This window comes from Mustela erminea, chromosome 6, assembly GCF_009829155.1.
Source record: "Mustela erminea isolate mMusErm1 chromosome 6, mMusErm1.Pri, whole genome shotgun sequence".
Taxonomy (NCBI): domain Eukaryota; kingdom Metazoa; phylum Chordata; class Mammalia; order Carnivora; family Mustelidae; genus Mustela; species Mustela erminea.
The window spans coordinates 93,010,353-93,024,649 of record NC_045619.1 but is presented as its reverse complement, the minus strand read 5'-3'; the positions used below and the strand labels follow the sequence as shown (position 1 = coordinate 93,024,649).

The following is a 14,297-nucleotide window of genomic DNA, read 5'->3' as shown; positions in this document are numbered from 1 at the left end:
CTAGCCAGTTTAAAGAAAAGTTTCTGTCCTGTGTGGCATTTAGCCCTTCACGGTGGCCTGTTACACTTTTGCTTGAATTCTTAAGTTGGGTATCCCTTCTCTTCCTCCCAAGGTGATGTCCTGAGGAGACGTATTGCTACCCCAGAAGAAGTTCGTCTTCCCCTCCAACATGGGTAAATGCTCTAGTTTGCTATATGCATTGACCTTGACAAATTTAATGAATGACTCTAGGAAGAAGGGAAGAGAGGTCATCTCACAAGAGATGGAGAGGAATGGGGTAGGCAAGAATGGATTAAAGGACAGTTATCTGCAATGATAACGCCTGAGGTCCTTAGGCTTTCCTCCTTCTCCCAGGATCTGCCTCCCCTCACCTATTCTTTCCTCATCTTGTGGCCACTCGGGTTCTTGCTCCAGGGGCTGCAGCTGTTATCTTTTCCAAACCCAGCTGGTCACCGTAGAGCTCAGATATCCAAATTAGCTGACTTGTTTTATATGCTTAGAGAAGGGATAGCAGTGAGTTGCGGGGTGGCTCAGTCCTGATGAATTGGGATTTTTTTTTTTTAATGCTATTTGGAGAGGTAAGGACAGGAACAATATGTGACCAGAATGAGCAAGCCAGTTGACACCAAGGGCCTCCTAAGAATGTGACTGCCTTCCTGATTGTCCCCACCCCCACCCCTCTAGGCTACTTGTGGTCACCAAGTTTGAGTTCTGCTTAACGTTTTGAGAGAAAGATAAGGCTTAGTCTTAGAATAATCTTTCTCAGAACACAGAGTTCTTACTAAACCTTGGCCTACAAAGTCATTTTATGGAGTCAGCAGCAAGTTTACTCTTCTGCTTGCGTCCCCACCCTCTGTCTTTTCTGCTTTTATTTCCTCAAGTCTTCATCGCCTTCGTCCTCATCATTGGAAACCCAGCTATTGCCTTGAATGGCATCAGGGAGGGGGTTCCTGGCTGCTCATCACACTGACTTTATAAATGCAGGGTGAAGGTCTTTCTGGCCTGTGCATTTTTATGTATTGTTCCCCCTCCCCAGGCCCTGAGGGATTTGCGGAGCTCCTGCCTGCCTTCCAGCCAAGCTTGTGTCTCATGCTGTGTTTGCATCTACATGCAGTTCTAGTCGATAGATTCTGGGAGGGTCATCTCTGTGGGCTTGGCTCCTGGGTTGGCTTGACCATGGGTAGAGGTGTGACCTGGCGGCAGGGCACGTGTGCTTCTCTGGCAGGTGGCGGAGAGAGGTGCGCATCAAGAAGGGCAGCCACCGATGGCAAGGGGAAACATGGTATTATGGTCCCTGTGGGAAGAGGATGAAACAGTTTCCAGAAGTGATCAAGGTAATGTAGCTTTCGTGGGCATCTTAATGGAAACACAGACACCTTTCTTGGGCCCAGTGGCAACAGGCTACCATTTTCTGCTCTTTGGGCTGTTCTGTTTGTGCTCTTGCTGGACAAAGGCATGATAGGGCTGTGACTTCATCAATCAATGCCACTTTGCCTCCTCCTTTTTAGTACCTGAGCCGCAATGTGGTACACAATGTCCGTCGTGAGCACTTCAGTTTCAGTCCCCGTATGCCTGTTGGAGATTTCTTTGAAGAGAGAGACACGCCAGAGGTGCACATCCCAGGGTTAAATACGCTTTTGTTTCTGAGAAGGAGTTGGTGGGGGAGGCTGTAGCTTCTTGTGCGGTTTGGAGGTTCTGGGACGTTGCATGATTAAGAGGCTATGGTGGCTTGCACCCTCACGTTTTAATAGTCTTCTTCATTACCTTAGGGCTTGCAGTGGGTACAGCTTTCAGCAGAGGAGATCCCATCCAGGATTCAGGCAATTACCGGGAAACGGGGCCGACCTCGAAACACTGAGAAGGCCAAGACTAAGGAAGTCCCCAAGGTGAAACGGGGACGAGGTCGGCCACCCAAGGTCAAAATCGCTGAGCTGCTGAATAAGACAGATAACCGCCTCCTAAAGAAACTGGAGGCCCAAGGTACACCGATGTCTCTTATTTTAGGATTCTGCTTGCTCTGTGAAGTATTGGAAATGTGGTTTTATTTTTTACTATTTTTTTTAAAGATTTTATTTATTTATTAGAGTGAGAGAGCATGAGCAGAGGGAGAGGGAAAGGGAGAAGCACACTCCCCACTGAGCAGGGAGCCCAAATCACTGCTTGATTCCAGGACCCTGAGCTCATAACCTGAGCTAAAGGCAGATGCTTAACCCACTGAGACACCTGGATGCCCCTGAAGTTTTGGAAATGTTGAGGAATTACTAATGCCTTGGTTTCCCACGAACATGACTGACATTAATTATCTGGACAGAACGAATCTGAATCACTTTCCCCTCTTTAGAAAGCAGTACCACCCTCCCAGCATTTTTGTGGTACTTCAACAACCTTTTTCCTTAAATTGCTCTAACTGGTGGAGCCTTGGGAGGTCCCCAGATGTTGATAGGAGAAGAGAGGGCTTCCATGTCCTTTCCTATCATCTTTCAGCAACTTGGCTTGTTGGTTTGGGTTGTGCACTTTTACTATACTCATTGCTACCATCATGGAGGTTCAGAATTCACATCTGAATCCAAAGATAATTGACGCTGTTTTAATGCGTAGACAGGTAGTAAATGTGTAATTTTTCAGCAAATACTACATTTATCCTGACATAGTGAAAGAATTTGAAAAAAATTGGCCTCTTCGGACTCCTGTTCAGAATCTTCTGACTCCTATTCTGACTCCTATTCAGAGTTCCAGCTCTGCCACATTCTGATGGTATGACCTGGAGCAAGGCATTTATACTTTACTAGAAGCCTATGCTGGGTTATCTGTAGATCGTATCTATCTAATTTAGAGGGTTGCTCTATGGACATGGTGGTGGTGGTGTGTCCATGCCAGAATAGAATAAGTACTATCCCATCAAAAACATCAATTCTAAAACACTGTATTGTTTTCGAAAAGCAGAGGAACTTACATATTTTGGTAGAGCAAGGCATAAGAGCTGAGCATAAACAATGTCAGTGTTGATCTGATTCTACTGAGGTGTCCATTATTTGAGCTCTTTCTTTCTGGCACATTCTTTTTAATTGGTGCTTTCAACTTTGGAGACCACCCTTTTTCCCTGGCAGTTTGGTTTTGTTTTCTTTCTCTGCTCTGAAATCAGTCTGTGGGTTGCTGCCTCTGCTGGGTAGCCTGGGAAAGAGACAGGTTACAAGGCTGTTCTGCCATTGTGTCCTCTAAGAGCCCTTCTAAAGGAGTCTAATCTGTTCCAGGGGCTGGGACTTCTGGGCAGGAGATTTTTGAGTTCTTTGTGTTGCCCCACAGCAGGTGTCTCTTCAGATGTTTTTCTCCCCAACATTTTATGTATACCAAAAAACGAAACTAGATTCTTCAGGGAGCTGCTTAGGGAAGTCAGCTTTGTGACAGGCGTGTGCTGCTCTGAATGCCGGAGATCAGTCTGCCTTACTCTTCATTTTCCTTTCTGCCCTCACAGAAACACTGAATGAGGAGGATAAAGCAAAGATGAGTAAAATCAAGAAGAAGATGAAGCAGAAGGTACGAGGAGAATGTCAGTCTACTATCCAAGGGCAGGTGAGGGACATCAGAGAGATTATACAGCGGGTTAACTTTTCCTACCGTTGGCTTCGTCATTTCTTCCTTCTCCCACATTTACCACCTTCCCATCTCCCCACCTCCCCCCATGTGGCAGCGTACCTTCTTCATTACCTGGAATTGGGGGGGATGGGTTTGATTTAGAGATTTGGGCTTGTTCAAGAATCATGTGGGCATCTCCAGGGTGAGAGAATTGATCCATTGCCAACCCCTCATCCCATCTCTCACCTCTCCTCCCCAGCACCCTTGTCTGTTTTTTAATCCTAGCCCAAGCAGAGATGCTTTCAGAGTTTGAGGAGAAATGACTTCCCTTATGGTTTACAGGCCAGAAACAAGCGGAAACAAGAGACCAAGAGCTTAAAGCAGAAGGAAGCTAAGAAGAAATCCAAGGTAGGTGCATGTTCACACAAGTATAACTTTGAAGTCACCAAACTGATTTTGCAAGACATGTGTGAGTTGGTCTTGTTTTATAGCCACGCTTTTGGGCTCTCAGGTGGGAGGAGGGGGACCAGGAAAGGGTGGTGACTGGAATCTTTATGGAATGTTTCATCCCTCTCTCCTTTGGGTGAGTAGGCTGAGAAGGAGAAGGTAAAGACAAAGCAGGAAAAACTGAAGGAAAAAGTGAAAAGGGAGAAGAAGGAGAAAGTAAAAATGAAGGAAAAGGAGGAAGTGGCCAAAGGCAAGTCAGCCTGTAAAGCTGATAAAACGCTGGCCATGCAGAGGCGCTTGGAGGAGCGGCAGAGACAGCAGATGATCTTGGAGGAGATGAAGAAGCCCACGGAGGATATGTGTCTGACTGATCACCAGGTAGTGAGGGGAGAGTAACAGGTCCTGGGTCCCTGGGTCCTGGAGGGCCAGTTACGAAGATACTGCCACTAAAAGAAGAACCTCCTAGATACCCAGATGGTTGCCTTCAGGTGTGTCTGACAGCCCTACCACTTTCATTCTTACAGCCCCTACCTGACTTCTCCCGAATCCCTGGTCTGATCCTGCCCAGTGGGGCCTTCTCAGACTGCTTGACCATCGTGGAATTCCTGCACAGCTTCGGCAAGGTGCTAGGCTTTGACCCTGCCAAAGATGTACCCAGCCTGGGGGTCCTGCAGGAGGGACTTCTGTGTCAAGGCGACAGCCTGGGTGAGGTGCAGGATCTGCTGGTGCGGCTCCTGAAGGCTGCGCTCTATGATCCCGGCCTGCCCTCTTACTGTCAGGTGAGGGCCTTCCCCAGGCGGGTTGGGAGTGCCTGGGTTCTGGGTTCTGGGGCTGTGTCTCAGGTGTGCTTCCTCTCTAAGTTAAACACATAAACATAAAAGTCTTTCCCTGAACTGATCAGGACAAGTGAAAGGAGATCTGGTTTCTTCCTATTTCTGTTTTCCTTATATTTTTTCCCTTTTGTTTTTCTTCCTGACTTCCCTCTGCTTATTTTGTTCATTTTCCTTTATTTTACCCCTTTGTCTTTTCTCATAATGTGTTGGCACTTTTCATACTTGGTTCTTTTCACCCATAGTTTCTCCTAGTGTATTTTCTTGTTCCAGATTCACCTAGCCTGTGTTGTTCCACTTTTTCTCCTAACTTCCATTCTGCTCTCCTCCAACAGTCCTTAAAGATCTTGGGGGAGAAGGTGTCCGAGATCCCACTGACAAGAGACAATGTGTCTGAGATCCTGCGCTGCTTCCTCATGGCATATGGAGTGGAGCCTGCCCTCTGTGATAGCCTGCGTACCCAGCCTTTTCAGGCCCAGCCCCCGCAACAGAAAGCTGCTGTCTTGGCCTTCCTTGTGCATGAGCTCAATGGCTCGACCCTCATCATCAAGTGAGGGTCTAGGGTGATGGTTACTGTATGCCTTGGGCAGAATGGGAGGGAGAAGGGTTTAGCCATCCAGAAGTCCTGGCAGTGATGTGTGTGCACTGCCATGCTCTGGAGATGCTAGAGCGACTTGGGAACTGGATCTTAGTACTTTCCTGGGGAGAATCTAAGCCTTCCTCTGCCATTTATCCAGCCTGGGCCCTAGAATGAAAGTACCATTCAGCTGCAGCCCCTTTACCCTTGAGCCTCCCTTCTTTTTTGTTGGTGCTACCACTTATACCTCAAAATCTTATAACCTGTTCCTCTGCAGTGAGATCGACAAGACTCTGGAGAGTATGTCCAGCTACAGAAAAAACAAGTGGATTGTTGAAGGCCGGCTCCGGAGGTAGGAATGGGACAGAGGGTAGGGCCTAGAGAGGAAAGGGTGAAACATAGCCAGAGCTTGCGACTGGAACACATGCCTGTAGACTCCCCACTGAGTTGGGACCTTACCCCAGGGCTCAGGATGGTTTAGATTCCAGGTGTTCCTTTTGTGGCAGTCTCTCCTGTTCCTCACCAATTTTCCCCTTCATCTGTTTTAAGACTAAAAACTGCTCTGGCCAAGCGAACTGGGCGGCCTGAGGTAGAGATGCAAGGGCCAGAGGAGGGCCTGGGGCGGAGGCGTAGCTCTCGCATCATGGAGGAGACCAGTGGTATGGAAGAAGATGACGAGGAAGAGACTGTAGCAACTGTCCATGGCCGTAGGGGTCGAAGAGATGGAGAGGTACTAGCCCCACACTGAGGACAGTGGGAGTTGGAAATAGGTTATTTCTCTTTCTTGAATTGAATGATTCTCTTTCATTGTTCATTTGTTTCTTCTCCAGGTTGATGCCATAGCATCAAGCATCCCAGAGCTAGAGCGCCAGATAGAAAAACTGAGCAAGGTACTGTTCTTCTAACCTCCCAGGAGGTAGAGATGTGGGCTGGGAGAGGATTTATCACCTTGTGAGTTGGGCCCCAGATAATACCAATTTTATAGGGAAGCTGAGAGCCATTGCCCAACCCCCATATACTGGATGGAGTCACTCCTCGGAAATGTGTTTTTTACTTCTCTTTCCACTGCCTACCCAGCGTCAGCTCTTCTTTCGAAAAAAGCTACTTCACTCATCCCAGATGCTTCGGGCAGTCTCCTTGGGTCAGGACCGCTACAGACGCCGCTACTGGGTGTTGCCCTATTTGGCTGGTATCTTTGTGGAAGGAGCAGAGGAGAGCTTAGGTAGGTGTTTCATGGAAGCCTGAATTGAGTCCTATCAGAATTAACCAGTTCCTTTTTCTCTGTCTCGTCTTTTTGGGTTTCTTTCATTTTATGAGAATCAGTGTAGCATTGTGGTTAACAGAACAAACTCTAGGGTGAGACTTCCCACCTACCTACAGTATGCTTCAGTCTCTTCATTTATAAAATGGCAATGATAATAGTGGGTCTGCCTCATTGGGCTGTTAAGAGGATTAGGATGAGTTAATACTCTTAGGATAATATTTAACATCTATCTGATTCTTTTTTTCCTAAAGATTTTATTTATTTATTTGACACAGAGAAAGAGACAGTGAGAGCAGGAACACAAGCAGGGGTAGCGGAAGAGGGAGAAGCAGGCTTCCCACTGAGCAGGGACCCCGATGCAGGGCTGGATCCCAGGACCCTGGGATCATGACCTGAGCTGAAGACAGACGCTTAATGACTGAGCCACCCAGGCACACCATCTATCTGGTTCTTTTGTTTGTTTGTTTGTTTTGTTTTGTTTTTAAATTTATTTACGACAGAGAGAGAGATCACAAGAAGGCAGAGAGGCAGGCAGAGGGGGGTGGGGAGGCAGGCTCCCTGCTGAGCAGAGAGCCTGATGTGGGGCTCGATCCCAGGACCCTGAGATCATGGCCTGAACTGAAGGCAGAGGCTCAACCCACTGAGCCACCCAGGCGCCCCTATCTGGTTCTTACTTAACATTAGCATATGTTTATGCTGCTGCTTTTGATTACTTGGGAGAATAGTGTCTTTCCCCTATGCTTTGTTCAGTGGGACAGTTCTGTTCTCCACTGAATCTCAAAAGGGGGATTAAGTCCAAGAGTAAAAGACAATGTATATCCTACATTTGTACATCCTCTTTCCTTCCCCTTGTATCTGTGTATGTTTCAAACCCTTCACTTCTTTTTACAGTTCCTGAGGATGTGATTAAGCAGGAAACGGACTCCTTAAAAGTGGCAGCCCATCCAGCACCCAGCCCAGCCCCCTTCTCCCTGAAGAAGGAGTTAGGTGGCTCTGGAACCTCTGCCAGTACTCCTGCCCGGGCCCGAGGCCGACCTCGGAAAACTAAGCCTGGGTCTCTGCAACCTAGGCACCTGAAATCCCCTGGCCAGGGCCAGGGTTCTGAACAGCACAGTGCCCAGCTTCAGCCTGAGATTCAGCCTCATCCTCAACTTCAGGCTGAGCCCCAGCTCCAGCCTCAACCCCAACTTCAGCTTCATCCTCAGCCCCAAAATGGGTTTCTGGAGCCAGAAGGCTCCCCCTTGTCCCTGGGTCAGAGCCAGCATGACCTTAGCCAGTCAGCTTTCCTGTCTTGGCTGAGCCAGACTCAGAGCCATGGCTCCCTGCTGAGCAGCTCAGTCCTCACACCTGACAGCAGCCCTGGAAAACTGGACCCAACCCCATCACAGCCCTTGGAGGAGCCAGAGCCTGATGAGGCAGAGCCCATCCCTGATTCTCAAGCTCCCTGGTTTAGCTTAGCCCAGATGCCTTGCAATGCTGCCCCTACACCACCCCCAGCAGTTTCTGAGGACCAACCTACTCTCTCCCCTCAGCAACCTGCCTCCTCCAAGCCAGTAAGTAGCCAGAAATCTTCGAATGCAATTGACTTCATCTTGGCACAGGCTCCACTGCCTGTGAAAAATCCCGCAAATGCCCTCATTTTGTGTTTCATCTCACAGATGAGTCGACCCAGTGCAGCCAACCCCTGTTCTCCAGTACAGCTCTCTTCTACTCCCCTGCCTGGGATGGCCTCTAAGAGGCGAATAGGAGACCCTGGAGGCACATCACAGAGTCTCACAGGGGCAGGACAGCCAAAACGGAGGGGGAGACCTCCCAGTAAGTTCTTCAAACAGATGGAACAGCGTTATCTAACCCAGCTGACAGCCCAGCCTGTCCCTCCTGGTGAGTGCCCTTGACAAGGCATGGGGTAAGAGTGGCAACAGATACAGGCCATGGGATTCATAGCTGGTGCCCACTCCCCACCCCACATGTGTGAACTGTTCACAGAGATGTGCTCTGGCTGGTGGTGCATCCAAGATCCTGAGACCCTGGATGCTACCCTCAAGGCCCTGCACCCCCGAGGCATCCGAGAAAAGGCACTTCACAAACACCTCAACAAGCACAGGGACTTCTTACAGGAGGTCTGCCTACGGCCCTCCACTGGTAAGATAAGCACTTTGACCCTGCCTGAGTTAAAGAGCCCAGGGGTAAATGTTGAACTGCTGCTGTCTCATTGATGGGCCTTTCCCTCTGCCTTCTGTGTTCTCAGATCCCATCTTTGAGCCTAGTCAGCTACCTGCCTTTGAAGAGGGGATTATGAGCTGGTCCCCCAAAGAGAAGACCTATGAGACAGACCTGGCTGTGCTTCAGTGGGTAGAGGAACTGGAACAACGGGTTATCCTCTCTGATCTGCAGATTCGGGTACACTGGGATTGGCCCTGGGTAGAGGAAGTAGTTGGGGAAGACGGTCATCTCTTGTACTCAGTTAAGAAAAACCCTGGGTCCCCACTTCATTAGTGGCCTTTTGTGACGCTAGGTTTTTTTCTTTTTTTCCTTTACAATGAGTTTTGTCCTCTCTCCCACCTGTAGGGCTGGACATGTCCCAGCCCAGACTCGACTCGTGAAGACTTGGCCTACTGTGAGCATCTGCCTGATTCCCAGGAGGATATCACCTGGCGAGGTCGAGGTAGGGAAGGACTGGCACCCCAGCGTAAAAGCACCAACCCGCTGGACCTGGCTGTGATGCGCCTGGCTGCTCTGGAGCAGAATGTGGAGCGGCGTTATCTGCGGGAACCCCTCTGGCCAGCTCATGAGGTCGTGCTGGAGAAGGCCTTGCTCAGCACGCCCAGTGGTGCCCCCCAGTGCACCACTACAGAGATGTGAGCACCCACCCCCATTCTTGGTCTTGGGGAGAAGGGATACATTTAATGGATCCTGCTCCTCATCCAAAGATCACCCTTTTTCTCTCCATCTTCCCCGCCCCCCAAGATCCTATGAGATCACTCCTCGAATTCGGGCCTGGCGCCAGACACTTGAGCGGTGCCGGAGTGCAGCACAGGTGTGCTTGTGCCTAAGTCAGCTGGAGAGGTCCATTGCCTGGGAGAAGTCGGTCAACAAAGTGGTAAGAGGACGGGGAGAGCCTGGGAAGGCTGAGAGGGCAGCCAGCTCAGTGGGGCAGTGGGGTCACAGAGGCTTGAGGGCTCACCTTGCCTCCTCATACCCTTGGCAGACCTGTCTCGTCTGCCGGAAGGGTGACAATGATGAGTTTCTTCTGCTTTGTGATGGATGTGACCGTGGCTGCCACATTTACTGCCATCGGCCCAAGATGGAGGCTGTCCCAGAAGGAGATTGGTTCTGTGCAGTATGTTTGGCCCAGGTAAGGCTTCTGCTTTCTTATTCTCACTCCCAAGCAGAAATCAGAGGTTTTCTTTCTCATCCCATTTGTCACCAGTCCTACAGTTAGCAGCACTTCCTACCATGCCTCAGTGTCCCCTTGGAAAGAGCTCCAGGGTAGATGTTGGGTTCTGGTCCTTTTTGGGACAATTCACTTAAATTCTGTAGCCTTACTTGTTTGCTTCTATATGGGGGAATGATTGTATTTTCCCTTTTACCTTCCTTATTGGATTGTGTGAGTAGATGCACATGCTGGCTAACGCGTGGAAGTATTTTGAAACCTCAGTCACGCTTAGACAGATAGGGATGGTAATGATCTGGAGGGCCAGCAGAGTACATCTCCAGCTGTTACTAATCTCACCCTTCTCCTATCCTCAGCAGGTAGAAGGAGGATTCACTCAGAAGCCTGGTTTCCCAAAACGAGGCCAGAAGCGGAAAAACAGTTACGAGCTGAACTTCCCGGAGGGTGATGGCCGTCGCCGCCGGGTACTCTCCAGGGGCCGGGAGAGCCCAGCAGTGCCTCGGTACTCAGAAGAAGGGTTGTCCCCCTCGAAGCGGCGGCGATTCTCCATGCGGAACCATCACAGTGATCTCACGTTTTGCGAGTGAGTTGAATGAATTCTGAATACAACTGGCTCTAGCTTTGCCAGAGTAAGGGCTGAGAAGGGTCAGTGCATTTGCTTCCTGAGATGCAGCCATTCCTTTCCCTTTAATGACAGGATTATCTTGATGGAGATGGAGTCCCATGACGCAGCCTGGCCATTCCTGGAGCCCGTGAACCCACGTTTGGTGAGCGGGTACCGGCGCATCATCAAAAACCCAATGGATTTTTCCACTATGCGGGAGCGGCTGCTCCGGGGAGGGTAAGTAGACATTAGCATGTCTCCTGGCTCTTGGGTTGCTTCTGTGACTCTCCCAGCCCCACTCCCCAGCTCATAGCTCTGCCTCCCCCCTGCCCAGGTACACCAGCTCAGAGGAGTTTGCAGCGGATGCACTCCTGGTCTTTGACAACTGCCAGACCTTCAATGAGGATGACTCGGAAGTGGGCAAGGCTGGGCACATCATGCGCCGCTTCTTCGAGAGCCGCTGGGAGGAGTTTTATCAGGGAAAGCAGGCCAATCTGTGAGGCAAGGGAGGTGGGGAGTCGCCTCATGGCATCGCCCCCTGCCCTCCAAACAAAAAAACCCTGCCATTCTCACCTGCTGATGCTGCCCTGGGTCCAGACTCAAGTCAGAGATCTCAGCCTGATTTTTGACCTTACCCTTGGCAGCGCCCTACATCCTCTTATCCCTACCTATACCCCTTTTTCCCTTTCCTCTTCTTGCTCCTCAAATAAGAGGGGCAGAGATGAGGTCCTTCTGGACTGAAAGCCAAAAAAAAAGAAAGAAAGAAAGAATTTTTCCTTTCTGTTTTATTTCCTAATTTAAAATGATGAGGAGGAAAGAAGTCCCTGCTTACTTACTCCTCCCAGCTTCTTCTCCTTCCCTGTACGTGCCCCAGCATTCTGGGGCTATTTAACAATAGCAATAGTTCTAGTGAATGTGTGAAACCGAGAAACACTCTGTACTGTGTGTGGACCCGCAGTGACGGCCAGTAAAGTGGACTTAACTCCCAAGTGTGTCGAGCCGGACACCGGGCCCTGAACATGCTGCTTCCATGTTCAGTCCCTTCCCTGCTTCTCACTTTCTCAATTTTTCCTTTTCCGTCCTCTCCCTACTTTTAAGATTTTCTCTCATCCAATAATGTAAAACTATCGTGTACGGGTTCCTCTGCCCTTTTCTCTCCCCCCAGATCTTTTTTCCCCTCAAAGGAAAAAGAAGTTCAGAAGTCCCTGTCTTTCTTTCTGTCCTCATCTTCCTGCCAATAGCTATCCCTCTGTAATGTTGGATACTCCTCGCATGCTGAGTTTCTAGCCTTTTTTTGAAACTCAGTAGCTGGGGAGAGGGCAGGGAGGCACCCTGGACCCTGGGCCTTCCAGCCTCCTTCCCCACCTCTTACCTAAACCTCCCTCTTGGGAACTCCTCAGGGACAACTACTGCTGAGTTTGGGCGCACTCCCAAGATGGAGGCCAGGTAGCAATCAGCTGGCCTCAGAGAGAGGTGTGTGTGTCTGTGTGTGTGTGTCTGTGTGTGTGTGTGTGTGTGTGTGTGTGTGTCTGTCTGTGTCTGTCTGTGTGCGTGCATCTGTTGGGGGGAGAGTGTGTGTGAGGGAGTGGGAGAGGGGGAGGGAGGGAGGATGCTGTGATTGTGCCCCTGTGCTGTTTGATGGCATCCAGTGTCCCCAGGTATCTGTTTTTATCCCCACCTTCCCTAGTGTTTCAAATCGTCACATTTTTGTCCTTGGGAAACCACAGGGGCAGTTTTTCTGGGTACAAGGCTCTGTCTCCTCTCTCCCAGGCATTTCTGTTCCAGCCTCTTCAAACTGTGCAATCTTTCAGCAGGAACTCCCTCTCCTTTCAGTGGCTTTGAGTCTTAAGCTATTGTAGGGAGAGGGGTAGAACTGGATCTTTTCCTAATCCCATGAGCTTCTGTGGGTTTAGTTGTGCTTTTCTTCCCTTACCTCTTCATACCCGGGACCCTTCCCCAGCAGCAGCAGAGACCCCCCAGAGCACAAGAGAGTAGAAAGAGGGGTTCTGGGTCCACCACTGCCCTACATGTGACTATGCCCAAGTTAAGCCCCAGCATGTGAGAGGAAAGCTGCTAACTCCCAGCTACAGCCATGGGCCCCTGCCCCCCTGCTTTCCTGCTCAGCAGAGCCCCTCCCATCAGAGATTACGGGTACTTGCACTGGGGAGGTGGCTGCTGGCCGGCCCAAGCAGAGAGCTGAGGCGTCCAAGAAATGTTCCATTGGTGGTGGGGGGGGGGTGCCAGGCTAGGTGGAGCATTCCTTGTACTTCTGGCAGCACTGGATAGCCACTGAAGGGGGGGGGCGGTGTGGGGAGGTCCTGGGGCAGCCCCTCTCTTATTCCTTTATGCCCCCCTACTCCCCCATGGCCTATTTCTAAAGTCGCCTTTTCTGTCAGATAAACCTCAAAACTTTTAATTTTATTTGTTTTTGTTTTTTGGTTGTTTTTTTGTTTTGTTTTTGGGTTTTTTTTTTTTTTTTTTTTGCTTTTAAGAGGTGGATTGAAGAATATTTGAATTGACTTTATATTATGCATAAATATTTATATTTTATCTAAATAACTGCGCTGTAACAAAGTTTGTGTTAGTCAAACGTTTGGAACTGTTATAGTTGGGGGCTCTTCTTTTTTCCCCATGGCAGTTTTCCCTGGTTTAAAATGTACTAGATTAATTTTATTGTTGGAGGTGGGGTGGACAAGGGAGTGAAATCTCCATGTTCCTTGTGTTCCTCTCCCAGCTCCATCTCTTTTCCCTAGGGACCAGGCACTCTTAAGGTGGGGTGGAGTCCTAGCCTCAGTCTGAAGAAGTTGGGGCTTAAAGGGGGGTGGGGGTAGGGCATGATCAAAGGGGCCATTTCTCATGTTTCTTTCCTCATCTTCACTGCCCCTTGAGCTAGGTGGATTTTCTCTTCTTGACAAATAAGAGTATTTGGTAGGGAAGGCAGGTTAAAAAATAATAAAACCCACCCCCTGCCCTTTTGTTTCCCCTCCCTCTATCAGTCTGGTAACAGGAAGAAACCACACCATCAACACCAACAAGTTTCCATGTTCCTTTTACAAGAAAAGGGACTTGACTTTTTATATAACCAAATGTGGTGTTTTAGTGACTTTTTGATAATGTACAGTTTTTTGTGAATTTAAATTTATTTCTTTCTATATTTTTAGGACCAATCTCATTTTTAATAAGGTTTAAAAAAGAAAAAAAAAAGTCTAGAGAAAAAAAACTCCTGTTTTTGCCATGTGATGTTCCACAAGTGCAGCTGTAGAAAAGTGCTTGTCAGTTGAAATAAAAACCACATTTGATAGAGATTCAAAAGACTCTTTGTGTATTTATCTTCCTTTCAACGTAGGTTCTCACACTTGCTTAGGGGAAGACTGGGTCGTAGGATGAGTATGACTTGTCTTGGTATAGGAGATAGCTGGCAGGGAGAGAAACATCGCTTCTAAACTTCAAGGTTTATCCCTAAACCTCCAGACTTGGCCCTTCCTTATAAGAGGCATCCATGGCAGAATTTCTGCTCATGTGGATGGAACAAGGTCTTAGTGCTCCCAGCACGTTAGCAAAGTGCCATTCAGAATGCCTACTTCTTGCCTTGTGAGACACCAGAGTAG

The 14,297-nt window shown here is 49.1% G+C and overlaps 1 protein-coding gene across 9 annotated transcripts in view; it reads left to right on the top strand.

Annotated features, from left to right (window-relative positions):
- BAZ2A (bromodomain adjacent to zinc finger domain 2A) overlaps nt 1-14,001 on the top strand; it is a 34,046-nt gene extending 20,045 nt beyond the window's left edge. For 5 of the 9 annotated variants that reach the window (XM_032348661.1, XM_032348662.1, XM_032348670.1 and 2 more), the window contains 23 exons: nt 113-173; nt 1,226-1,334; nt 1,509-1,610; nt 1,770-1,980; nt 3,473-3,570; nt 3,916-3,981; nt 4,165-4,398; nt 4,545-4,799; nt 5,186-5,400; nt 5,705-5,779; nt 5,977-6,157; nt 6,258-6,317; nt 6,505-6,649; nt 7,583-8,244; nt 8,350-8,572; nt 8,678-8,833; nt 8,940-9,091; nt 9,260-9,549; nt 9,659-9,791; nt 9,900-10,046; nt 10,442-10,668; nt 10,783-10,926; nt 11,024-11,189. In XM_032348661.1, coding sequence (XP_032204552.1) covers nt 113-173; nt 1,226-1,334; nt 1,509-1,610; nt 1,770-1,980; nt 3,473-3,570; nt 3,916-3,981; nt 4,165-4,398; nt 4,545-4,799; nt 5,186-5,400; nt 5,705-5,779; nt 5,977-6,157; nt 6,258-6,317; nt 6,505-6,649; nt 7,583-8,244; nt 8,350-8,572; nt 8,678-8,833; nt 8,940-9,091; nt 9,260-9,549; nt 9,659-9,791; nt 9,900-10,046; nt 10,442-10,668; nt 10,783-10,926; nt 11,024-11,189 — 4,112 coding nt within the window. Of the gene's footprint in view, nt 1-112; nt 174-1,225; nt 1,335-1,508; nt 1,611-1,769; nt 1,981-3,472; nt 3,571-3,915; nt 3,982-4,164; nt 4,399-4,544; nt 4,800-5,185; nt 5,401-5,704; nt 5,780-5,976; nt 6,158-6,257; nt 6,318-6,504; nt 6,650-7,582; nt 8,245-8,349; nt 8,573-8,677; nt 8,834-8,939; nt 9,092-9,259; nt 9,550-9,658; nt 9,792-9,899; nt 10,047-10,441; nt 10,669-10,782; nt 10,927-11,023 lie in introns of all 9 variants that reach the window. The other 4 variants (XM_032348666.1, XM_032348660.1, XM_032348667.1 and 1 more) reach the window with 4 other exon arrangements.
- Nucleotides 14,002-14,297: the final 296 nt, after the last annotated feature.